A 25,710-nucleotide genomic window follows, 5' to 3' on the forward strand; every position below is an offset into this window, starting at 1 on the left:
GCAGTGGTGTTTGTTTATATTATTTAACACATTTGTTGTGCACAGAATGTTAGAGAATTGTTTTGTGAAGTTTACTTGTACTTATGAAGAAAATTTTAAGTTAATACGTTCTAATTGCTTAAATACTTATTTAATTAGTAGGCTATTTAGGCTACTTCTAATTTCCAATCCTCTTTTTTAATAATATGAAGTCACATAAATGTAATGATGCATTATAATGTCTCTGCAGTATTTAACTAAATATCATATGATTTTTAAAACATTTTAAAGAAACATGGTACATTTATTAGGTTTTACGTGATAAAACAATATTTATAGCCTAGTGTTTAGAAGAAAAAATGGACACTTTCTGGTTGTTTCCCGTGAGAACTGACTTATTAAACTTACTGGAGGTGAATCTCATGTATAAATTTTTTTAAGTTGCTTAAATTATTTTAAAGAGTTCAAATAAATGTAAAAAAAATTCATTTTACTTATTGATCATATAATTGTTACAGTGCATCTATAATACAATGACATTAGGATATTTTTAATTGTGACTTAAGTGTCCAAATTTCTGGGCACCACTTATAAAATTTACTGCAATATTGTTTCTTGAATGGTATAACAGAGAGAATAGGAAAAAATGAAGATGAAGAATTTAACAGTCAATGTCATAGTTTGAACCTAGAACTTTAAAAGCAAATTTGTTGCTCGTAATCCTTTTGATAATGTCAATATTAGGTGTAGTTTTGGTGCTACGTTTTCATAAGGATTCTCATTACATTTTGGATTACTAAAATGATCAAACTATGTCTCTCTAGTTATCTGCTTTCAGTTATCCATCTGTCTTTCTATCAAAATGCCTTGGCTCTATGTCTCTAAGCAGGTTTATAATTTTACGTTGCTATTGGCACATAGCTTGTGTTTTTGATGGGGGTTTTTTTGTTTGTTTTTTTGGATCAGGAAGATTAATTTAATTGAAAAAGGCTTGTTGTGGTATTGTCAAGCTGAAGGGTGACTTGACCAACTCATTCAGTAGTTACAGGTCAGCTCTGCAGGTGGGTGTCCTTCCATTTGCAGCCCCTCTTAAACTTCCATAAAAAATAATCATGGGGGGAAAAAGTGGAAAATGACTAGCGTCCAACCTCTCATGAAGTTTGTGCTTGTAACTGCTCGTAGAGTTTTGGCAGGCAGTGTGAATCATTGTTGGGGAATAACTTTTTAGTCACGTATGTGAGTGTGTGACAGCTTTTGGATAATTAAGATTTTTGTCTTAAAGGGATAGTTCCCCTAAAAACTCGCCCTCATGTAATTCCAAACCTGTATGGCTTTTTTTCTTCTGCATGTGTAACACAACCGATGTTTTGAAGTGTTTTTGTCCATGTAGTGAAAGCCAGTTGGATCCAAAACAACATTGGAACCCTTTAACTTTCATTGTATGGACACGAAAAACATCTTGTACCATAGAACATACACTCTTGAAAATAAAGATTTCAAATGAAGGTTTTCACAGCAATGGCATAGAATAACGATTTTGGCGAACCTTTCATTTGACAGTTCCTAAAAGAACTTATTCTTTTCTTTTTTTTTAATCTTTAGAACCTTTTCCACTATAAAGAACCAGGCCAGGCGCTGGTTTTAACAGAGATATTATTTAACATAGAAGTTAAAGATTCTTCATAGAACTATCAGTGCCAATAAATAACCTTTATTTTCTAAAGAGTGCGCAGGAGATCCAGTAACCATTTTTAAGCAATTCTTCTGTCATAATTCCTCCTTTGTAGGAGGATGTTTCCCGTTCTGAAGGTCTGCGTGACGGGTCTGGATCCCAACGCCATGTATTCGTTCCTGTTGGACTTCAGCCCTGCAGACGGGCACCGCTGGAAGTACGTAAACGGCGAGTGGGTCCCTGCGGGCAAACCTGAGCCTCACAGTCACAGTGGTGTCTACATCCACCCCGACTCCCCCAACTTCGGTGCCCACTGGATGAAAGCTCCAGTGTCCTTCAACAAAGTCAAACTGACCAACAAACTCAACGGAGGAGGCCAGGTGCAGAAACACTTACACGTATATACACACATTTGCAAAGCATGAAATAGCTTTACGGCTGAAATAAGTTCCACTTCTCTGTCTTTCGCCATTCTCCTTTATTATCTCTCTGTTTGTGTCTGTAGATGTTCCCTGCATTAAAATCTCAGAAAACAAAGACTGCACATTATACACATGTAGTGCTCGTGTTGTGCAGGTGTATAATGCCGTACGTGGCCTGCTCTGTAATCTTGAGTTGCCTCTCAGGTCTCTTGTGTGTCCAAACAGGCCTCTCTGTAGCTTTTAGGAGTCTTGGCCTGCCTTTAATCACCCTGTGCGCTGCCACGGGAAATTTCAAGTGTGCATTTATACAATTAGTGCTCTCCTCGGCATCCACTTCACCTATGGAGCCCCTTTGTTCAGCAGGGACTGCATGTAAACAGGAATAAACAGCTCTTAATTGGCACTTTTCTCGTTTAATGCACTTCCTGCCGTTCAGACAGAGAGTGGTCTACTTCAGCTAGCCATCCTGGCTTTCAGCGAGGCCGCTGCGAGGTGCTCCAGCCCGCTCCATTCGAGTATGACTCCGCCACCAAATTATTATTGGTATTTACATGACCCCTCCCCTGCGCCCTCCCCGCCACCCCATCCTCTTCTCCTGTATTCCTGCCTGGTCCCTATTTACCGGGGTTTTTAAACGCAGAGCTGGCAGCGGAGAGGACGATGAGAGAGAACCAGCTCTAAATGAAATAATTGCTGTGGTTAGTTGTACATTATGGTAATTTCCTCTGTTTTTTTCTATGCAAAATTAATTTAGCCATCAGTCCTTAGATGTTCAAAAAGGCAACATATTAAAAAAAAAAAGGCAAATGGGAGAGAAAGGCACACAAAGCCCTTTATGTCCCCTGTAGCCATGCAGATGAGTACCTGCCCCTCATCAGTCATTGTAATCTGCCAATTAGAGAGAGAAAAAAAATCTGCTTTTCTCTCTCGTTCCGCCTGTCTCTTTCTCAGAATTCGACTCGATAGATTTATTCATGCTTGACGTGGTCACTGCAGTCATTCCAAGAATTTTTTATATAGACAATGCAGTGTGTGTAAATGATAAAAACCTACCAATATGTAGTGATACTGTCAGAATTTAAGAACTGGCTCCTTTTTAACTGATGAGTTGGAATTTGAATTACATTGGCCACGTCCCACAGTGCTATGACATGAATAATTACATCTTGATATAGGAAATAGCCTGTATTATTTCTCATCTGATTAGACATATCAAAACAATTAAACAGACATCAAACTCGTTTTAATTTTGCCATACAGCACTTACAAAATAGCCACTGTTTGTATTGTATAATTTCAGGTAATTTTATACAAATAAGAAAATAAATGGAATGAAATTCCAATATATAGCTGCTGTAAGCGGCTATATTATTAAATATTTTCTGCATCATTACTCCAGTCTTCAGTGTCACATGATCCTTCAGAAATCATTTTAATATGCTGATTTGCTGCTCAATTATAATTCGTGCTAAATTATTAATAATGTTCTTATTAACATCAATGTTGAAATGTTGTTTATGCTGCTTAATATTTTGGTGGAATCGTGCTTTTTTTCAGGAGTCTTTGATGAATAGAAAGTTCAAAAGAACATCATTTATTTGAAATATAAATCTTTTGTAACATTATACATGTCTTTACTGTCACTTCTAATCGTGCACCCTTGCTGAATAAAATAAATGTATTTTTTATTTATTTTGATCTTATCCCAAACTTTTGAATGGCTTTGTATGTTTTCCACAAAACTGTTTTCAACATTGATAACAATAAGAAATGATAATAAGAAATCAGCATATTAGAATGATTTCTGAAGGATCATGTGACACTGAAGATTGGAGTAATGATGTTGAAAATTCAGCCATCACAGGAATACATTTTTTAATATATAAATATAGCCCCAACATTAAAATTGCAATTAATATTTCACAAATTTATCATTTTTTGCTGGGTTTCACTTTATTTCGATGGTCCACTTTTGTAACTTGTCAACTAACTCTTAGTTGAGTATTAGTATAGACTGTAGTCGACTAGTAGACTGTTAGGTAAGGGTTAGGTGTTCAGGTTAGTAGAATAAGTTGACATAATTGCAAAGTTACTTAAAGCTGCTGTAGGTAACTTTTGAAAACATGTATTTGCTAAAACTGTCATTATGTCCTGACAGTAGAATATGAGACAGATAATCTGTGTAAAAATCAAGCTCCTCTGGCTCCTCCCAGTGGTCCTATTGCCATTTGCAAGAAATACACGCTCCCGGTCAGAAACAACCAATCAGAGCCAGGAGGAATGTCTTAGCAGTGTCAGTCTCGCTCGTGTACGCGCTGATCACACCCCTCTCTTGCACAGCGCGTTGCGCGAGCCGTCGTTCAAACTCAAGATTGCTGGCGTGCTGCAGCTGTGCTTATGACGGAGAAACAACCTAAACTGCCAATTCTCGAGTGACACCTGCTCATAAAACAAAGAGGTAAAAGGAAAAAGACTGATGACGATAAACAAGCGAAAAAGAAAGAATTACACAGAGCCCATTGACTCGGTGTCGAAACTCTAGCCGCATAACATGTAGATAAAATGTCACGCACTCTGCTAAGCAACAATTGAAACCTGCTAATTCACTGGCTTGTCATGTTGCTGAAATAATGTACTAGCACACCTTATCTAGCATTATATATCGCTAGAATAATTACTTACATACTGTAACGTTAGTTACCGTTATATTAACGTTATCTTACTAGCTATTTGTAACTTAGAAACAGTGCAACGTTATAAAGTTACATGTAGGCTATTGGAAAATACATAATGATTTGAGGACCAAGTTTGTAGTCAAAGTATGGGCAGGCCATAGTCAATATAAAGCATATTATTGACGTTTAGTCCCTATTAGTGAATGTGCCATATAACTTTTTATCCGCTGTTATCGGTGGCCCTGTTTACTAGCCTGCGCGTTCACGACAGGCTCCGCTGTGGAGGACGAGCTGTGGAGGGAGGGCTGTAGCGCAGCAGAGAGCAAGGGGGTGGGACCTGTAAGTTGTGCTTGTTCAAATTTTCAGGCTAAGTCAACGTTTTCTCAAAACTCCCTACTGGAGCTTTAAAGTCAGTAGAATGTCTGTTGGGGAGCATCAAAATCAAGTGTTAGCAGATATTAAACAGTCAGTCTACTAATACTCTAATAACTGCTACTTGACATGTAGTTGCAAAGTTACTTAATAGTTAGTAGAATGTCTAAAGCAGACCATCAAAAATAAAGTTTCCTTTTGCTGCATGTATGTATTGTTACGCAGAAATTGTATGGATTTCTTTGGACTTCAGTCTGTTTTAATTCTTCTTTACATTCAAAATCTACAGGTATTTGCAATTCTATATCCTTTGTTTGATACCTCATTTTGAATTTTGTTAAAATTCAGTCTAAAAATATATACCGATGCAGTATGGACCTACATTTTTAGCTGTACGCCACCTTACACATATGTTGTAAACTAATGTCCTGTAAAGAGCCGATTTCTTTCTTACTTTTCTTTTGTCTTCTTCTGTTCAGATCATGCTGAATTCTCTCCATAAGTACGAACCCCAAATTCACATTGTTCGTGTAGGAGGAAGCCACAGGATGGTGACCAACATCTCTTTCACAGACACTCAGTTCATCGCTGTAACAGCCTACCAGAATGAGGAGGTTAGAGCATCTACACTAAACATTTAGGATAAACATGCTTAAAGAGAGTTCACACAAAAATGATTTATTCACTCTCATGTTGTTCCAAAAGTCAGACAAAGGTATTTGTTCTGTATTGAAAAGTACAGTTAGGCAGGATGTTTATGCTGCTCTTTATCAAAAAGTGAAAGTAAATTATGACAAGCTCTCCAAAGGAACAAAGCAATGGGAGTTATTCTCTATATCAGTCCGCACTGTTTCTGAAACTCCCTGAAAGTTTTCTTCTGGGAAAATACACGTCACAAAGTTCCTCATTTAATTTATTCCCGCCAAAGGCATACACAAAAAAGGGGACAAGGCCTGGTTGAGTTACTTCAATAGTGTGTTGAAACTCGCAGTTATGGTAAGGGGCGTGACATTTCCCAAAATGTTCCTGAGCGGTTGACCAATCACAACACACTGGTACAGCTGACCAATCAGAGCACATTGAAAGAAAGGTTCTGCAATGTAAAAGATCGGGTAAAATAATGTTTTTGAGCATTCCAGCACAAAAAAACCCTATCCTAGTTGACCCCAAAAATAAGTCCCCTTTAAAGGCGCATTTACACGACAACGATGTACTAAAAGCGGAAAAGGTTTTCCTTTACATTTTCCGTGTACAGATGACAACATTGTCAAAACGATCCCCATTTACATGGATCTGCAAAAACGATTAAAAACGCTGTATTGTGCTGCCAGGCCAGTAGTTGGTGATGTCACTTTGTAAAGAAGAACTACACGGCTATAGACTGAACACGTAATACCAAGGGGGTAATCCATCGACCGGAAGTTTAAGCCGGCCGGGTGCCGCCATCTTGTAGCAGAACTTCACTTGCGTTAGCATTTCCATTGACTCCCATTCATTTTGGCGTTTAAAGACTCCATTTGTCCATTATTTAGTTCTAAAGAAACACGACAATGTATAAAGGGCTCCATTACCTTCTATGTTACATTATGGCCCCGTAGAAACAGATTTTGTAAAAATAGGCTAACGATTGCGTCATAACCACTCGACTCTGTCGCGCTGTACAGAAATTACCGTACAGACAGGAGGAGAAGCTCGCAGGCAATCGGGGGGACGTCCCGTCAAGGGAGAAGCCCATAGATAATGAGTCCATAAAAGCAACGGAATACTTACTCCTGCTCACTCACGCCAAAGAACTCTTTGCTCAAGTTCCCCGTCTCTGCAAGATTAACGTTGGCAATTTTCACGCACAGCTACTAGAAGATTTACGTCTGTCAGACAGGTTGCTCACGTCATCAAGCTTAGTTTGAGTCGGTTTGAGTCTGCGCGTCAGGAACGGAAGTGCTCAAAAATCGCTAAAAATGGGCTTCAACTGAGGTCCATTGAGATGGCTCTGTCCACTTCTTATACTGTCTATGCATAATATGCATGACGTCACCGTTTTCACAAATTTGCATTTTTGTAGTTTACATGAAGACAATAACAGTATCCTTTTTCAGAAACTTGCTCTTTGAAACCCGTTTTAAAAGTTTGCATTTTCAGGCCCCCAAAACGCTGTTGTCGTGTAAATGAACGGCCAAAACGCAGAAAAGTGTTTCATTTTTAGTTGAAAACAGTGTTGTGTAAACGTATAAAATTGTTTTTCAGTGTAAAAAATCTTGCTGGGTGAACTGTACCTTTAAAAAGAAGCTACTTGTTTGTGTTTTGATGAATGCAAAATATAATAGTTTGTAAAATTGTTGAAAATATAATATCAGGAGATGAAAATACGTGAACTCTGGTGTACAAATATTTTATCCTCACAATCTTTCTGGTTTCCTTCCCTTCGCAGATAACTGCACTGAAGATAAAACACAATCCCTTTGCCAAAGCTTTCCTCGATGCAAAGGAAAGGTACAACGTATTTAAATTACATCGAACAAACATTGTCAGTATCAGAAGATAAGTTTTCTCACCAATTTAACAATGCGTATTTCAACTCATAATAATATCATAGCAGGCATTAGCGCTAGTCAAGCTAGCATGACTGTGCGAAATCAGCCGTGATTAGCGACCAATTATTAAACGTTTATGCTTTGAATCGAGTGAGTGTGTGAGTAAAGGAGCTTGTTGGAGAGGCAGTGTGAAGTGAGAGTGAGAGATTTTAAGCGGCTACAGTGAAGAATGTGTGAGATATTACACAACAATGTTGGTGGAATGAGCGCTGAATAATTGTACTCCAGTAAATGTAGTCATAACTTCACTGGAGCAGAGGTACAACACTCCTCTACGTAAATGAGACTCACTCTGTACTGTGTAAATTTGAACAATTACAGGGTGAATCTCATTAAAAGGTTAAAAAAAAGTTATTTTGGTTAAAGATCGATTTGATTAAAAAGTCGAAAGAAAGAAATTTGCATAAAGAAAATGTACACGTATATAATATGAAAATATATTGAATGCATATTTTAGGACCATTTTAATATTTTGCATTGCATTACATGTGTTTATAAAATTCCAGCCCCAAATTATTATTAGTATAATGTGTAATTCTTATTCTCATTGGTGATTTTCATTGCTATAATACAATAGGTGTGTCCCAATTCGCATACTTATGCACTATTCTATGTCATTTGTAGTATAAAGTGATGCACTTAATTAACTGTAAAAACAAACTCTTCATCCGAAATCACGTACTGTCCGAGTAGGTATTATATATTTGAATTTGAATTGACCATGACCGTTAAAAAAGTACGCTCTAAATAGTATGAATATGGGTAGTATGAATGAAAGCCGAACGTACTACATCCTCCATGTTGTTACTGTCATGTGACCGACCAGCGTCCATTCATAAATCTCCTCTCATGCCCTCACACGGGATAGTAAAGTGTCCATCGAATGCGCACTTCAGAATCTTGGCGGAAGTAGCAGGTCATCCGGGGACTTTTCGCCTACTGTTTTTCGAATACTACTCTTTTGGCGTACAGTTTTTCGCATACTATTTAGTAAGGAAGTATTCGATTTCGGACGCAGCTAAAGTATGGCATGTTGGACACTTCATGCACTCAACTGTTGTAGCTTTAATTACGTAGTGGAGGGGGCAGGGCTGTCAGATTCCAACGGTGAATGACAAAATAACCCTATAAAATTCATACACTACACGTTTGGTTTGAGTACATAGTGCACAAGTATAGTGTATAAGTGCATAGTGTGTAGTGCATCATTTGGGACACAACTAATGATGTTAGGCTATTATAAAAGGCGATACAACAAATACTACTTTGAAATATAAAACTTTACCATTTAAATAATATATTGTATTTATTTATATATATTGCATTACAGTAGTGTTCATGATAAAAAAGAAATCCTCCACAGACAGACCATAAACTAGTCAAATATAAATACTGAATTTAATTACAAGATTTTAAGAAAGTTTATGTGATGAAGTGATGAGAATGTGTTGCAGGAACAAATGAAAAGAGAGAGCTAAAGTATGTGAGAGGTTATGTTTACAGGTAAACTTTACAAGTGTCTTTTTTTTCTTCTTTTTTTTTTGCCTGAAAAGAATATAAATAGTGAAAAAGAAAAACTCATGATGATGTAAATGAGGTGATTTTGCATACACCATACAGTTCCAAAGTTTTTTATACTTTAAAACTTTGAACAAACATGAATTAAATTGATCTATAGTGACAGTAACAATATTTATAATGTTTCATCAAAAATTACACAAAAACATTAAGCAGCACAACCTTTTCCAACTAATAATAATATTAAGAAATCTCTCTTGAACATAGTAGGTTTATTTCTGTTGGATCATGTGACACTGAAGACTGGAGTAATGATGCTGAAAATTCAGCTTTGCTGATTTATGGATATGAACTGTTTTGATAGGTTAGTTCTTCATTTGAGGTTTGTCTCATTCACAAAACTTTTTCTCTCCATAGGAGCCATCCTAAGAATCATCTAGAACCTCCAGCTGAAAACCAGCATGTGGGCATACCACACTGTTAGTGATTCATTTTCCACTTTCTTAAAGTTGGCTAAACTAATATTTTTGTCTGATTTATGAACAATGAACATGTTTAAGAAATATTTGTAGCATTATGTTAACAGTGTTATGTGAAGCAGTATTGGTGTCCATTTGTTGGTTTGCAGGCGGATGGTTCATATCAAACCCAGACACTCTCTGTTCTAGTGGTGGCAACTTTCCGTACCCAGGAGGTTTACCGCTTACTCCCCACCATGGGTACAAACACTACCCAAGTCTGCACGGGCACCGAGCAGCCCCGTACCCATCGCCCTACCTGCCCCGCCATCATCACCACCCCCACCACCGGGGCCATAACTCAGGTGACACGTCATAATTTGAATAATGTCTCAGCAATAGCTACAGACCACTGTGCTTTTTGCATTAAGAGAACAAATTAATCTAAAACTGAAAATCCCGTAAATGATTTACACGCCATCATGTCATTCCAAAACCTGTATGACTTTCCTTTTTATATTTCCAGGTTTTCTATTTATTCTATTTTATGTACGTATATTAGGGGAAGATGACCCCCTTAAGAACAATGTGCATTTACTTATAAATTGTGGCAAATTTAGATAAGTTTAGCATGATGCATCAGGGAATGTGTTATTATAGGAAAGAAATAGCACAAAATAAATATATATAGCAAAAAATGTCAAAATTGTGCAAAAGATGTAAGTTGTAGTGTAAGATATATTACCCCAAGGGTCTAATTTTTATTTATTTTTTTACTTCAAAATAAAAACTATATTTTTTATTCAAGTCTAAAAACAGTGATGTGTCCGCAAATCCCTCATTAACAAGCAGACACAGAAAACGTTGATATTTAACATAAAATAATGTCATTGATCACTATTTTCCAGAGGCACAGAAACTGTTTTGACCAACTAAATCTCACAAATGTTGATATTCAGGCAAAATAGCTCAATTAATAATAACACACCAGGTGTTGAAATGAGATTTTGTGCTCTCAATGGTGAAGAGAAAAAGGGTCTAACCCTATATTATATTTCATTTGATTATATTTATTAGATTAACTATATTACATTGTATAATGTTATATTAGAGTATTCTTGTATATAGATAGATATAAAACTACTATTATATTTGTATCCACAGACAAAAAAACAACAACCTATGACATGTCAGTTTTTCTTTGCTAACTCCCTAATTATTTTTGTTTTTCTTTGAAGTGTCTCTATCTGAGAATCTGAGTCCAGGTGCTGTGCAGATGTTCTCTGGTCACGAGAGCTGGACAGGTGTGTCTCCTCCTGGCCCTGCTGCGATGCTGTCTGTGCCTCCTGCTCCAAGCTCACCCGGAGCCAGCAGGTCAGAAAGAGAACTGACTTTATACAGATGAGCCTTAAGTATGACAATATGTCAAACAATAAGGTAAAGCAGTTTCACATACACACCTGAAGTAAAGTAATGTTTGCTCATCATCTGTGATTTTCAGTCAGTATCCATGCCTGTGGACTGTGAGCAGTTGCACTGTATCCTCCAGTCCTCCAGGGGGCATTGTGAGCGCCACACACAGCCAGGAGGAGCCTGCAGGTGGTGGCTCCACTTCTACATCACCCTGCTCCTTACTGCAGGGACACGGACCAACCAGCTCCGAGAGTGGTGTAGATCAAGCCAATCACAGTAGGGTAGGCGGGATGAGCTGGTCTTCTGTCACCACCCACTCATTTTGAGTGCTCTCATTAAATAGCAAAGAACCAGGTGTACGTACATGATATTTGATGAATAGAGTGTACAGCTGGTTTTGAAGTGTTAATAGAGTGCAAAAGTGCACCACTTTTTTAGCGGTGTTGGTTCCGGAAGTAATTTTCCCATTCACTAAGGGGCCTAAAGTGTGCCAGGAAAACATCCCCCACACCATTACACCACCACCACCAGCCTGCACAGTGGTAACAAGGCATGATGGTTCCATGTTCTCATTCTGTTTACGCCAAATTCTGACTCTAACATCTGAATGTCTCAACAGAAATCGAGACTCATCAGACCAGGCAACATTTTTCCAGTCTTCAACTGTTCAATTTTGGTGAGCTCTTGCAAATTGTAGCCTCTTTTTCCTATTTGTAGTGGAGATGAGTGGTACCCGGTGGAGTCTTCTGCTGTTGTAGCCCATCCGCCTCAAGGTTGTGCGTGTTGTGGCTTCACAAATGCTTTGCTGCATACCTCGGTTGTAACGAGTGGTTATTTCAGTCACTGTTGCCCTTCTATCAGCTCGAACCAGTCTGGCCATTCTCCTCTGACCTCTGGCATCAACAAGGCATTTCCGCCCACAGAACTGCCGCTCACTGGATGTTTTTTCTTTTTCGGACCATTCTCTGTAAACCCTAGAGATGGTTGTGCGTGAAAATCCCAGTAGATTAGCAGTTTCTGAAATACTCAGACCAGCCCTTCTGGCACCAACAATCATGCCACGTTCAAAGTCACTCAAAATCAACTTTCTTCCCCATACTGATGCTCGGTTTGAACTGCAGGAGATTGTCTTGACCATGTCTACATGCCTAAATGCACTGAGTTGCCGCCATGTGATTGGCTGCTTAGAAATTAAGTGTTAACGAGCAGTTGGACAGGTGTACCTAATAAAGTGGCCGGTGAGTGTAGATGTTTTTATCTTTTTTACATTTTTGTTATTAAAAATAAGAAGCAAATTATTAACAATAGAATAGTTTTTCAGGTACTATAAGTTTATTTAATATGTAGTTAGACATAGTACAGAAATTAAATAACCGAATGTAAAAATATAACACTCCATAGTCTTGTAATGTATTATTAACATTAACACAGTCACTGTATGTATTAATTTATTCTTATTAAAGCTACAAAAGTTATCCAGTCAACAGCAGTAAGTTATTTTCTATTTGTCTTTTGTTGTTTGATTAACGTTAATGATACAGAGGCTGCTGTCACTTTACGACTGAACGCACGGATCCATTATACTGATACACATCAGGTTTTCACCCAACTGTTTAACTTTACTTGAGACATACCGACTGCGTTTACATACTCCACACATTGGCCATTTTGACATAATTTTGTGTGTATTCGACGACTCAAGTCCAATAAGACGTGAAAAAGAACTGAATTGGCAATCGCATGCTGAGTGACGCGGCTTTCTGTGCACATGATTACGCTGTGTGTCAGTGCGTGCATCGCATTGACTTCTTTTTCACAGCTTATTGCCCTTAATAAGTCTTTATAACATTAAGGATGTCCTAGATTTATGCATTGCATCACTCTAAAGTGTCAATAGTGCTGTGCTACACTTATATATTTACATACCACGATATACTCTATATAGAAAAATCTCTAATGATATACCATCGCCCCGATAGCATTATATCACCCAGCCCTTAGTTTTTCACCACAAATTCCACTGTTAAACACAATTATTTTAAAAATAAGTTGAAATAATTCAGGCTGAAGCTTCAAGAGAAGCAATTATCATCAATTAACAAACCTCGGAAGCTCACAGTAGGGCTGTAATTTATAGTAGGTTTATAAGTTATCATTAAAAATCAATTTTCCTATGGAGAAAATGTATGTTTCTACTTCCGGAACCCAACTGTTGCACTCTATTGCCCTGTCCCAAATGATGGCCCATCTATTATAATAGAAAAGGGGGAACTTTTTGTGCTCTCAGTATTTGTGCTTGGCAGTCTTCTGTCATAATATCGTAATTTGGTATGTTGCGAGTCAATACAATAGATCTGAGCAAAGCTTTAGTGTGAATGTTGTCATCAAGTCAGTGATCATCTAATAAACACCAATTTCATGGGTTCAATATCCAGGGAACACGTACGTTTGGATAAAACCATCTGTCATAAAACTGCTTAACTGTAAATGTACACCTCTGTTCAAAAGTTTGGGGTTGGTAAGATTGCTGATTTGCTGCCCAAGAAACATTTGTATTATTATCAGTGTCGAAAACAGTGGTTTTGCTTAATATTTTCGTGGAAACGCGAATATTTATTCTTTCCAGAATTCTTTGATCAATAAAGTTCAAAAGAACAGCAGTTATTTGAAATATAAATCTTTTGCAACATTATAAATGTTACTTTCACTTTTGATTAATTTAATGCGTCATTGCTGAAGATTTAATCATTTTAAAAAAATCTCACTGACCCCAAATCTCTATATTTTATTTCTCTTCACATACTATTTGTACATTTGTACAACAGTCTGGTCAAAAGTTCAAAGTTGTTATCTGAACACAGAACATCTGACTGGAGTGACTCATACAGAGAGCTTAATACAACTACAACTGAGGTAAAAACTCGAAAATTAGGCCCCAGCATAAATGGTTACTCTAGTTAATCAATTAAAACACTTTGGCATGTGGAACAAGGCAGTTTTTGGCAGGCACAGTGCTTTCGCTCTTGCCTGGACTTTTTTACCTCTGACTGAGCACGCAATCTCTTTTTTTCCTCACACACACACGCATTCATTGCATTCACACTTTCACAGGCAGAAACACAAACACATTACAGTTGCATTCACACCACTACACACACAGTTCTGCTTCCTCCAAAAGCAGGCCTAAATTACCCGTAGTTTTAAAACGTTGCATAAAGAGAAGGAAATTATTCCCCCATCATATTTTCCACTCTTGAAAATGTTATTTTAATTGTGCTGGTGGAGTGGACCACTCTGTTGTTTTCACACGAGTGTAAAAAATAATGACAGCTGTCCAGTGAGTGGGGCCTTGGCATGAGCTTAGACCACTATGGGTATGCAGTAGACTCTCTCTCTCTCACACACACACACACACACACCTCATCAAGGCACATACACAGTGTCTAAGCAGCAAGAAAAAGTTCTTTTTGTGGTCCATCAATCTATAATATTTTTATTTTCCAACACTGACTTGTTTCATATTAGACCTTATATATGGCTTGTAATGGCAAATCTTATTTTGAAGGTACACTATGTAACTTTTGGCCCTCTAATGGCTAAAAAGCAAAAATCGCATGCATTGTTTTGGTTGTGCTTCAGCTCTGAGTGATTGTGCAGCGGAATATGGTTACTGCTCATAAACATTCACTGCTAGGCTTAAGAGATATAACCAGTTTATATGGAAAGGATGTTAAGCTGACTAGCTGAAGGCGTTACTGTAGCTTTAGCCATTATGCGGTACTTCCTTGAAAATAAATTCCAGCACAGCAACAACCCGTAAAGAAATGACCCTTCACAATAAATAATGCTTAAAAATGAACTGTTAGAGGGCAACATATGGCAATTTATCTGTTCAATAAAATACCATACTCACCTGTTAAGTAGTAAGAACGCCATCTCCACGTCGCTTTTACATTTCAAATCCCTCAGTTCTTGCCATCTCTGAATAGCATATGTTGTTTCTCGTTTTATTTACGAGCTCTGTTTGGCTTTTTTTTTTTTTTTTTACGTGAGATTCCCCAGAGGTTCAAGTTTTAGCGGCTCCATGTCAACCTTTCTTGCTTGTTGTGACCAGAGGTGTAGTGGTAAAAAAAGAGGTGGGTAAACTATAAATTTTGGTGGACCACGACGTGGTCACCCGGTAATGTGGGCCACTGCCTGTGTATGTGTATCCTGATGACATTGCTAATAGGCAGGGCTCGACATTAAGCCTTTTCATACGCTTGTCCTTCTTCGAACAAGTAAATCTGTCATTCACGTGTCCGAGTAAAAAAGTTTCTCGTCCGGATTTTTTTGTGTGTGTGTGTTAATTTATTCTGAAACAATATTCTCATCAGTGTTCAATCAGCTTTGATATTTAAATCGGCATATTGTAATATCTGCACCTTTAAAGGGCATCCTCTCCCCCAATATTATGCTTCATCTTTCATTTTAAATTCCTAAATTTGATCAATAAATTCAATTATTTTGAATAATAAGACACAATAGGGCTGATCAAATTAAATCATTTACACTGAAAAATTACAATTGCATAAAATAATGTTATGAAATTGATTTGAATTTACAAATAAGAAGCATTGGAAAGAATGATCTACTTTTAAACATAACACGAAACCGCCAGTAGGTGGCGGCAGGCGGCCGTATTAATGAGTGAGTCATTGATTCATTCATTCAAACGATTTGTTCAAACGGCTGATTCATTCAAGAATCTTTGACTCAATCGATTCGTTCAAAATGCTGAATCATTCAGTAATGAAAACAGGTTGAGTGTTTCTGTGAGATGCGCCGTGCTTCTGCTGTGATTTTTGTTTGGAACTATTTTCGCTGCTGAAACAGAACAAAAACAGCCAATATTGCATCTAAAATGTAAGTGACTTAATTTTAACTGTTTATTGAACTGTTGTAGGAAATCAATGTCACATTTTCCATCGTGATGGTATTGTGACAACTAACCTATGTCACTCCCACACCATACTCACATCAACGTAGCCGGAACAACTTTTCTCTATTTACGCGATATTACTTATTTTTTACAGTGTATGGATATTACAAGACACACACGGGCGAGTGACGTATGTACAGATTTTCCCACAAAAATCATACCAACGACAGGTCTAAAATATAAACAAAACACCTACAATAGGCTTACCATAGTGAATCAGGGTACGACAAAAACACGTTTTGGAAGAAGGATTGATGTATTGACAAAATTTTGTTAATTTTGAACAAAAAAGTTACATAGTGTACATTTAGGCTTTTAAAAAGGATGAAAATGTAAAACAAAACAAAAAAAGGAAAGAAATCAGTAGCCAGCTGATATCTAAACCCCAAAGACCTAAAAAAAAATCAACAACTAGCACTTATGAGAAAAATAGTGACTACAGTAGTCAGTAGTAACCTGACTGCTAGTGTACTATGTACCTGAGATGTTTTTTTTTTGTGTTTTTTAAATACGAACTTGTGTACAAGACAGTGCTTGTATTATTCTGCTGTTCCTTAAAGGGATTGTTCACCTACAAATGAAAATGTACTCACCCTCATATCATTCCAAATTTTGAGAAATGTCTCAGAAGTCATTGGTAACAAACTGTTTGGTTACCAACTTTATTTAAAATATCTTTTTTTTTCCACAGAAGTAAAGGTTTGGAACAAGTCGAGGCGGAGTAAATAATGACAGAATATTCGGTTTGGGGTGAACTATCACTTTAACATGAAACATTTTAAATATGCACAATTCTGTTTTTGTAATTATGTAGCTAAAGGATTCCAGCTTCACTGTATTTGTCCTGTTACTGCATTGTATTTTTAAAATACATGTAATCATATTGGAAGCCCTAGTGTGCTATAAAACCTGTTCAACTACCATTCTTTCAATATACTGATATGAAAGATATACTGCCAATAAAGTCTGAGTTCATCATCTTTTAGTTGCCACCTAGATACAGTGACTCAATGTCCATGTCATAGTCTTTCCTGGGAGGCTCCTCTGGACTGGAGAGCTCCTCTCCCAGCATCCTCCACCACGGGAGACGCATGCTCTGCATCAAGGCATTGTGGGATTGACGGGCGCGTGTGGCCACAGGGCAGGAACGGCTCAGGAACAGACTAGCATCATCCGCTTTGGCATCCTTCAGGGACGGCGCATCTAAAATCAAAAACAAATGAGTGGTTTTAGGGGGTGTTTACAACTAAAAACTGAGACCTTTTTATGCGTTTTGGCCACTCATTAACATAACAATGGCATTAGGGCCTGAAAATGTAAACTTTTGAAAATGGGTTTCAAAGTGCAAGTTTTTGAAAACGATACCGTAATCGTATCCATTTAAACTACAAAAATGCGAATTTGAGAAAACAGTGACATCATGCATATTACATGTTCAGTCTATAGGCCGTAGTGGTTCTTTACAAAGTGACATCGCCTGGCATGCATAATACAGCGTTTTTAATAGTTTTCGGAATCACACAGGCCTTATGCTTTGCAGACTTCACAATCTCATACTTAATTTCAGCAGATCAGCCTTTGATTTAGGTACGTACTTAATAAAAGCTCCAAGTCTGTGTTGATCTGCACAAGCAGAGCCTGTCTGTGCTGCTCCTGTGCCCGATCAGATGCTCTGCTGAGCAGATGCTGGTGGAGGAGACTCTGAGCTCTCTGATGGAGATCCACACTGTCCTCGGCTGACATCACAGATGACTGCACAACAGAAAAACCATCATCATTGATAAGATGAATAACTTAACCTGAAAAGGCTGTGTTTTTTTAATTGATTCTTTAACTTCCAAAGACATTTAACACCAGATTTAATTTCTTCATAGTGACTTACAGGATGTAGAGAGATGTGCTCCTGTATCTGTTGCCTGAGCTCTGTTCTTCTACTGTCAGTCAGTCCTTTGGGTCCTTTCAATGGCATGAGAATATTCCTTTGTGCTTTACGACGTTTTAAAAACAGCAGAATCTGACAAAAAGACCATGGGCTCATAAATGATCAAGATTATCAGGGAAAAACCACTCAACCACTTTAATGTATTAATACACACACTACTGTTCAAAAGTTTGGGGTCTGGGGTCTTACTGACCCCAAACTTTTGAACGGTAGTGTATATGATAAATGACAAGAGACTAAGATCATTTTAAGATTATTTTTCATACAAGTAAAGTGTCCAGGGTTATTATAGTTAACTAAAACCATAAAAATTATTTCCGTTACTTGAAATTAAATAAACATTAATTGGAATTTAACAACAAAAAAAAAACTCAAAATAGATAGTAACATTTCTCATTTTCATTTAGTTTAACTTAATGTACCAAAATAACTAAAACTGAAATAAAAATTAAAAACTATTTAGACATGTATAGATTGACAAAAACACACAACAAAATTACTAAAACTTTCAAATTGAAATAGTTTAATAACTAAACATTTTAATAAAACTAGCCTATAATAGTATCTCAATGATACTAAAATGACACTGTAAAAGGTGTGTGAATCTTTTATTCAGTGTCTCTGTCCACTCACGGCTCTCTGTAGAGTGACAGCTGCTCTGTGCTGTCTGAGAATGTATCTGTGCTGCTGGAAGTTGCGTCTCTCTCGGTGTCCTCTCCACACTCTCTGAATCCGCACGGCTGCCTTGTTCTCCAGCTCGCCCAGGTATTTCTCCAGCTGGGCTGAGAGAGGTGGATAATCATAGCAATTAAAGACCTCATGAAATGGTTTTACGCAGTTTTCTTTCAAGTGTTATTCTTTCAACTGAATCGGTGAGTTGCGGGCAGGACATTTCAAAGGGTTTTTTATAGTCTATAGGCTTTAGTTTACGTCACAGCCATCAACTACAATTTTCTACTTGTTTCCATAAGTGAAATATTATAAACAACTTTTGTTCATTTTTACAATCTGAGGGACAAAAACTGTTTTTCTGTGTTTATTGACAGATAATGCTGATTACACGCACACACAACCTTAGACTCAATACACAAATTTGTTGTTTTAGTATTATTTATATACTATTATATTTATATTTTGAGTTTGAATTAAATGTTACTATTTAGGTTTAATTTATCTTTACTAACTATTTCCATTTAGTAATTTTAGTGCTTCAACTTATACTTATTTCAGTTAGTTGCCAGGGCATCATTTCTAATTTTTGTTTAGTTTACATTTTTCATCTAATATGTGAATTTTATTTTAGCTTTATACCATGGTCTGTCAGAATACGTGATTCTAATTGGCTGAAATTTATGCGCTCAAACCGTGTAATGCGTAGGTAGTTCCAGTCAGTTTAATCATTGTTTTATATTATTGTGCTGCCACACACGCGCCTGATACACACAACAATGGTTCCCATACTCGTTCCAATTTGACTCATTGATTAGGTTTCATTTTGTGTTGTTACCGGCTGGTAGTATCTCCATCAGATGAAGCTGGTGTTGGCGGAACTGTCTCATGGCTCTCTGTCTACGCAGACACACTTGGTGACGTAATTCCTCTTCTGCGCGTTGACTTTCGACGTGTTCCTGTCGCTGTCTGCGCTTTTCCCTAAAGCACATACATAAATTTCATTTACCATAGTGTCACTAAACTGGAATTTCCTTTAAGGAGTGTCTAATTTTACACCCGCCTTGTCGGCAGAGGCTATTTACACTAACTAATGTCTGGTTGAGCCAGAGAAAATTACAAAAGAAACCTATCTGATAACAGGAGGGGTGGTGTGGAGAGTAAGGGCCAGGTTAACTAAGCAGGGAAAATTAGCGTGAGAGTGCAATTGCAAAAAAAGCGCATGATCTACTGACGACGCACAAACTAGAGAACACAGACGCAGCCGGATCATTTCCATAATGACCAACGCAATCTACCAAGAGCAGCGCAAATTAGCGTCTAGTTTAAGACATGCTTTTTTATAAATAATGGCACAAATACAAGTAAATTGACTTTGCATGATTCCTTTAAATAATCTGCTCTAGGGCGGCAGGGTTATTCAAAATTAAACCGCACGCAATTTGGCAATGGCTGGGATTATTTTCTGCGCAGCTTGTCAGTGAAGCACGGCTCTGTTATCAGTAGTAAATGCTGCTCCATCTTAAAGCCAGAGGGCGCTCTCGCACAGAAACTCCAAAATATGCCCTGCAGAAGTACCATAAAGCACGTCGTTTCGGGAAATCCCTATGAGCATCATACTATTGCTGTAGCTGGATAAACAGAAGATTGAAACGCTTTGATTGATTAAACATGACTTAAACTACTACAATATATGGTTTATCTGAGTTCTTCTAGCCTTCTCGGGTATTTTCATGATAAAAAAGTATATTTATACTTCAATGCTAATCGACATAGCCTTTATCACTGTATAGAATACTATGAAATAATATGTTGTGTGCCTTATTCTGTGTAAGAAGCCACATCATCTCACAGTAGGATGCTTTCAAACACTCCGCTGACGTTATGAACTGAGTTTGGAGTAAAAACATGTTATTAAATTTTGTCTTTTGTTGGACAAGAGGTTCATAAATGCTTCTCATGTTGGGAAAGATGTTTGACGCATGTTGCTTTTTCAAATGCAGGTTGTAAGCGATTCAAACATGCTTTCAGTTGGAGCAGCATTTACTACGGATCACAGAGCCGTGCTTCACTGACAAGCTGCGCATTAAAAATAATCGCACTAAGTGTAACGGAGGCCAGCTAGTAGTTGCTGTGCGAGTAAACCTCACTTAGAGCGCCTGACTCTCATGCCGGAGATCCGGGTTCGATACCCGCTCGGATCGGGTCGAGTGGGACCCGGGTGGAGGGGTTACATTGGTGCCGTGACCCGGATGGGAGTGAGGTTTAGGGGGGTGAGTGTAACGGAGGCCAGCTAGTAGTTGCTGTGCGAGTAAACCTCACTCCTCTGATCTCAAAACGCTCTCTAGCGACAGATGCTAGAGGCTGCAGTCTTTAGCCTCCTTATTAGAGCGCCTGACTCTCATGCCGGAGACCCGGGTTCGAGGCCCGCTCGGAGCGGGTCGAGTGGGACCCGGGTGGGGGGGTTACATAAGCAAAAGCGGTTTAAGCGTGATTTCGTGTTAATTGCGATTAATCGTGCAGCCCTAATCTCCTCCCATAAATTTTGCACCTGAAAGGGAAACTCCTACAAATGCAATAAGGTCAGCCGCAAAAATAACGGCAAAAATAGCGTTAATTTTTCACTGCATGTCTTTAGTAAATCCTCCTGACTGTAGTGCTTTAACACCAAAAGAGGGTTTGCGCTGTTAGTAAATCTGTCCTCAAGTCAGGTGGCATTAGCTTAGTGCAAATAGCCTCTGCCTTTTCTTTATTGCATAGTTGTTGTGTTCATCTCCTTTATTCAGAGGGACTTTACTGTATTATTTCCTTACCTGAAGCTGCGCTGTAATGTGCTGACCGCTCTGGGGAGTTTCCTCAGTCTTTTTCTGGTCTGATGGGCTTTCCAGGCTGCCTGGATAATACAAGCTGCTCTTACATACTCCTCAGATGACTCCTGAATATAATGCAGAGTGAAGAATTACATAATGAATCAGAATATGAGAAAACTTCCTCTACAGTTCATCATTAACTATGATGCAAAATTCAGAAATCCTCATGGTATCGATCATTGTTGTCATTTCTACAGAAAAGAGGTTAGACAATTAAAACAGAGATCATTGATAGATAGAAGTATTAAAGGTAAAGTAGAAAAAACAGCCAGTTTAATTCAAAGGGGTCAGAGAGGCGGCATAAAATGATCACGTAAAACTATTTGTGAGTTTTGATGCAAGACACCTTAAAGTATGCATGAAACTGAAGTTGCGATAGGCTTTTTCCTATCCCCTATTGTGACATAAATGAGTGAAGCAGCTTCTGAACAAGTAGGGCGGGACTTGATTTAGTCCATTGGGTATTAATTGGATCATTGTATTATGGTTTGCTATTGCTGTGATGTCATGTGAGTGACAGGTTGTCCCGTCCTCGCTCCAGTTAACATCATCAGAGAAGAGATGATGTCGTTGCAAGAGGGAGGGGAAGTCATTTTGATTAAAGATTACGAGTATGTGAATTTAAAAATAATAATAATTGTGTACATGGATAAATCATCTATAATAAATACTGCAATGTGCCATAAAAAATAGAATTATTAATTTTGTTTTCACGTTGACAATCATTATAGGTGAACTTCTAGGGGGGAAAAATGAAATGCTACCAAATGTAAAAGTTGTCTACATTAAGGTATTTATCAGATGCTTTACGCTGGTGGCTGCTGACCTTAGTGTCTCTCCATGAGACGTCTGACCGCAGGTGATCAATAAGCTGATCCAGAGCAGAGTCAAAGCCTTTACCACGCCAGTCTTTTACAGCTAAATCAGCCAAACCTGCAGGACCAAACAATGAAACTCACTCATTTACACCAAGAACAATAACTACAACGATAACTAAATCATTGTCTAAACCAACGCATGATAACGTCCTGTTCATTATAAGCATGCGCTGCAGTTCTGTCGTCTGCTGCTTTAAATGCTCAAGCACTTTCCAGCAGGATGGATTCTGATTGGCTCTCAATGTTTTTATCAATCATCAGCTAGAAAAAAAATAGCTCTGAAAGTGATTCCAATGATATTATCCCTCTGTGCCGTATTAGAGTGCAACAGTGCATGCCCACTTTTTTAATGGCATTGAAAAAAAACTACAGGACTGTGTACTTAAGGAACCCAACTGTTGCACTCTTGTCTATTGTTATAGTAGTGTGGACTCTAGAATGAATTTTTTAAACTATATCTTTATTGTTATAGTTATTGTCTTTGATATGAACGGGCGTAAAAGTCGATTGTACCTCTGTATCGTCTGTGAATGAGCTGATGTGTTGAGCTGCTGTGGTCCATAATCAGAACAAGGGTCTTTACAGCTGCTCTGCCAATCACAGGATTCGAACTACTGGACATTTTATACACAATATCATCCATGATGTCAGTCAGAGCCCGGTTTCCCATCTCAGCCACTACAGCACTTCGAGAAAAACAAGGGAAAAGATTTCCCAAAGTATGAGCAGTCATGTGGATAACGACTGTATCATGAACCAAGTAGATTTCTGTTGTACCCGTTTGCCCTGAAGATATTGTTCCACATGGAGACAGTAACAATGGAGACGTCCTCGTCTTCACAGATCTGGACACTTTCATAATGTTTAGATCTCAATACTGCAAAGGGAAAACAAGAGTTTCGTTCAGTTCATCATCTTACAATTCATCATCTCTAAACATCTTGCGATGGTCACACGCCACTAAATTTATAGAAGTTGTTTACCATGATGAATGAGATGTCCGTGAGCCCTGAGGAGCCAGCCAATGGAATCAAAGACTCTTCTAAACAGACGAATCAGCTCATTATGTGCCTTGTCCTGTTGCAGAGAGAAATGAAATGATCTGGTTGCTATATATGCAGTCTCTACCAATTCAAATAAAAGTCAGAGGTGATAGAACTACTTAGAAAGGGTTTATTTAGCATTATTAACCAGCTGTATATATATATATATTCATTTATTAATATATATATAAATTTTTTTTATTGTAAACTAATATTTGTTATATCATTATTTTAATGTATTTTTATTTTATTTATATCCAACATGTATTTTAATCTATTTTCATTGGTGGTGGTTGATGAGATCCCCCCCTTACATATGTAAATAGCTTTGAGTACCCCCAGAAATGCGCTATATAAATGTAACAAATTATTATTTTTATTATATTCTATTTATTTTATACTTATATATTACATATTCACACTTTTTTCTTCAAAAATTTCCACAGACCCCATAGCACTTTCTTGTGGCCTCTGGAAGTCCCTGGCCCCCAGTTTTAAAACCCAATTCTATGTGATTCAGGAAACTGTAATATCTTACCCGCAAAGCTCTGTTCATTAGACGGTCTGCAAGAAAAAGAAGACTTTCCACCACCGATGGCAGAAATTCCTGACTGAATGCCTCGACGTGTCTGAAATCACCCAGACCCACACAGCATGTGCTGGACGGATGGAAACACATTAAAACTCTGTGAGGCTGCGAATGAAAGCAGTATTCACTGTGCAATTAAAACAAATCATCTTGAATTTGAGTACCTGAGGAGGTCTGCCATCTGTGTGAGGACTGCATAGCCCCCTTGAATCTTGACTGGACTGAATGTCAGTGAAGATGAGCAGTACTGCAGCACACCATACGAGTAAAGCCTCTGTTTACACGCCTCCAGATCCCTCTGATCTCCTGAAGACTTTCTGTCGAGAAGATCTGTTCGTGTGAAAGCTGTTAAGCTCATTCATATAGGAGATACATGCTTGTGTTCTAGAATACTTGACATGTAACATGTATTTATAATTAGATTAGAATTATTAAACATGCCGTATTACGAGCTCATAATGACCGATTATATTTGACACTTTTAAAGAGCATTTGTCAAAAAATTGTCACTGTTGGTCAAAACCTTTATTTCACTAGTACACGAAAGTATACAGTGATAACCGTTAGAACGGACAGGACTCTACCTTTTAATGCTGAAAGCACGTCGTTAAACTTGTTTTCTGATTTTTCTCTGGTGTTTGCGACCAGACTCTTTAGTTCTGGGTTTATTTCGTCTCCTGATAGAACCATTGTGATCATCACTGGCTCAAAAAAAAACGTTTCAGATTTCAAATATAAGGACGATAAAAGCGCATGTCGAATATCGGTTGTTTGAAGATGTAACTTGCATGATTTTCTGCACAGGAAAAGCGGAAGGACGGACAAGCGCCTGTTTGGTTTCTACGGCGACCTTACGTCATCTCCATGCGACCGTCCGCGCATCTGCTGTTCACATAAATTAATTTCCTGTTATGCTAAAATGTAAGGTGTCCAGATTTCTGAACATTTCTATTTCAATCTTATTGTCTATGAATTGAAAAGAGTGAACTTTTTTCCGTATTTTAAGCAACTTATCGAGAAACAAATCTTTCTTAATGTCTGTCGTTTTTTCCTTGATAATAGCGCCGCCAACTGGCTGAGTCGAGCGTGGTCTAGTTATAGCTAATTAATTTGACATTATTACAAAGTGTAACTTACTTTATTTATTTTTTAAGTACATTGTGTTAACCAAATTAACAGATGGAATAGTAACAGACCAATGATTTTAAATGAAGAAAAAAAAAACTCATACAGAAAAAAAAGGTTTTTGTTATTTTCCCACATACATGCTTTGAAATGTTTGTATATTTTAAAATCAAATTATATAAATATTGTACCAAGATATAAACAATAACAAACCAATAGTTTATTTTAAAATAAGGTAGGCTATATCTTATATAATACATATATTCCAATCTGTATAATGACCAGATATCCCTTCAGTTATGTATGCTACCATTGCATTATTAGACAATATCAGAACAAGCACGTTTTTTTTTTGTTTTTGTTTTATTAAATGCTTGAATCAAGCCTTCAGCGGTGAGTGTGTTTTATTACGTCATAGACGTGTGTGACAGCTTTAGAACGTTGCGCGCCAGAACATGTTTAAAATATTTTGATATTACTTTTGAATCCCCCGCTACCAATTAATGTTTTTCC

The 25,710-nt window shown here is 37.7% G+C and overlaps 2 protein-coding genes across 2 annotated transcripts in view; one reads left to right on the top strand and one right to left on the bottom strand.

Annotated features, from left to right (window-relative positions):
• tbx19 (T-box transcription factor 19) overlaps positions 1-11,560 on the top strand; it is a 12,230-nt gene extending 670 nt beyond the window's left edge. Inside the window, exons 2-8 of the mRNA XM_056266947.1 lie at positions 1,767-2,031; positions 5,600-5,734; positions 7,549-7,610; positions 9,647-9,708; positions 9,858-10,052; positions 10,926-11,061; positions 11,189-11,560. Coding sequence (XP_056122922.1) covers positions 1,767-2,031; positions 5,600-5,734; positions 7,549-7,610; positions 9,647-9,708; positions 9,858-10,052; positions 10,926-11,061; positions 11,189-11,426 — 1,093 coding nt within the window. The 3' untranslated portion in view covers positions 11,427-11,560. The remainder of the gene's footprint in view (positions 1-1,766; positions 2,032-5,599; positions 5,735-7,548; positions 7,611-9,646; positions 9,709-9,857; positions 10,053-10,925; positions 11,062-11,188) is intronic.
• A 5,221-nt stretch (positions 11,561-16,781) lies between these two features.
• Positions 16,782-24,932, bottom strand: LOC130101339 (IQ calmodulin-binding motif-containing protein 1-like). The gene is made up of 13 exons (XM_056267021.1): positions 24,657-24,932; positions 24,237-24,402; positions 24,022-24,142; positions 23,424-23,517; positions 23,218-23,317; positions 22,954-23,126; positions 22,389-22,495; positions 21,506-21,627; positions 19,531-19,673; positions 18,657-18,805; positions 17,964-18,095; positions 17,677-17,833; positions 16,782-17,284 (listed from the first exon to the last, which is right to left on the bottom strand). Exons 1-13 carry the CDS (start codon positions 24,769-24,771, stop codon positions 17,064-17,066), a joined length of 1,800 nt encoding a protein of 599 aa, XP_056122996.1. The 5' UTR covers positions 24,772-24,932; the 3' UTR covers positions 16,782-17,063.
• Positions 24,933-25,710: the final 778 nt, after the last annotated feature.

The sequence above is a fragment of the Rhinichthys klamathensis genome, unplaced genomic scaffold, assembly GCF_029890125.1.
Source record: "Rhinichthys klamathensis goyatoka isolate OS25496 unplaced genomic scaffold, OSU_Roscu_1.1 h1tg000254l_1, whole genome shotgun sequence".
Classification (NCBI taxonomy): domain Eukaryota; kingdom Metazoa; phylum Chordata; class Actinopteri; order Cypriniformes; family Leuciscidae; genus Rhinichthys; species Rhinichthys klamathensis.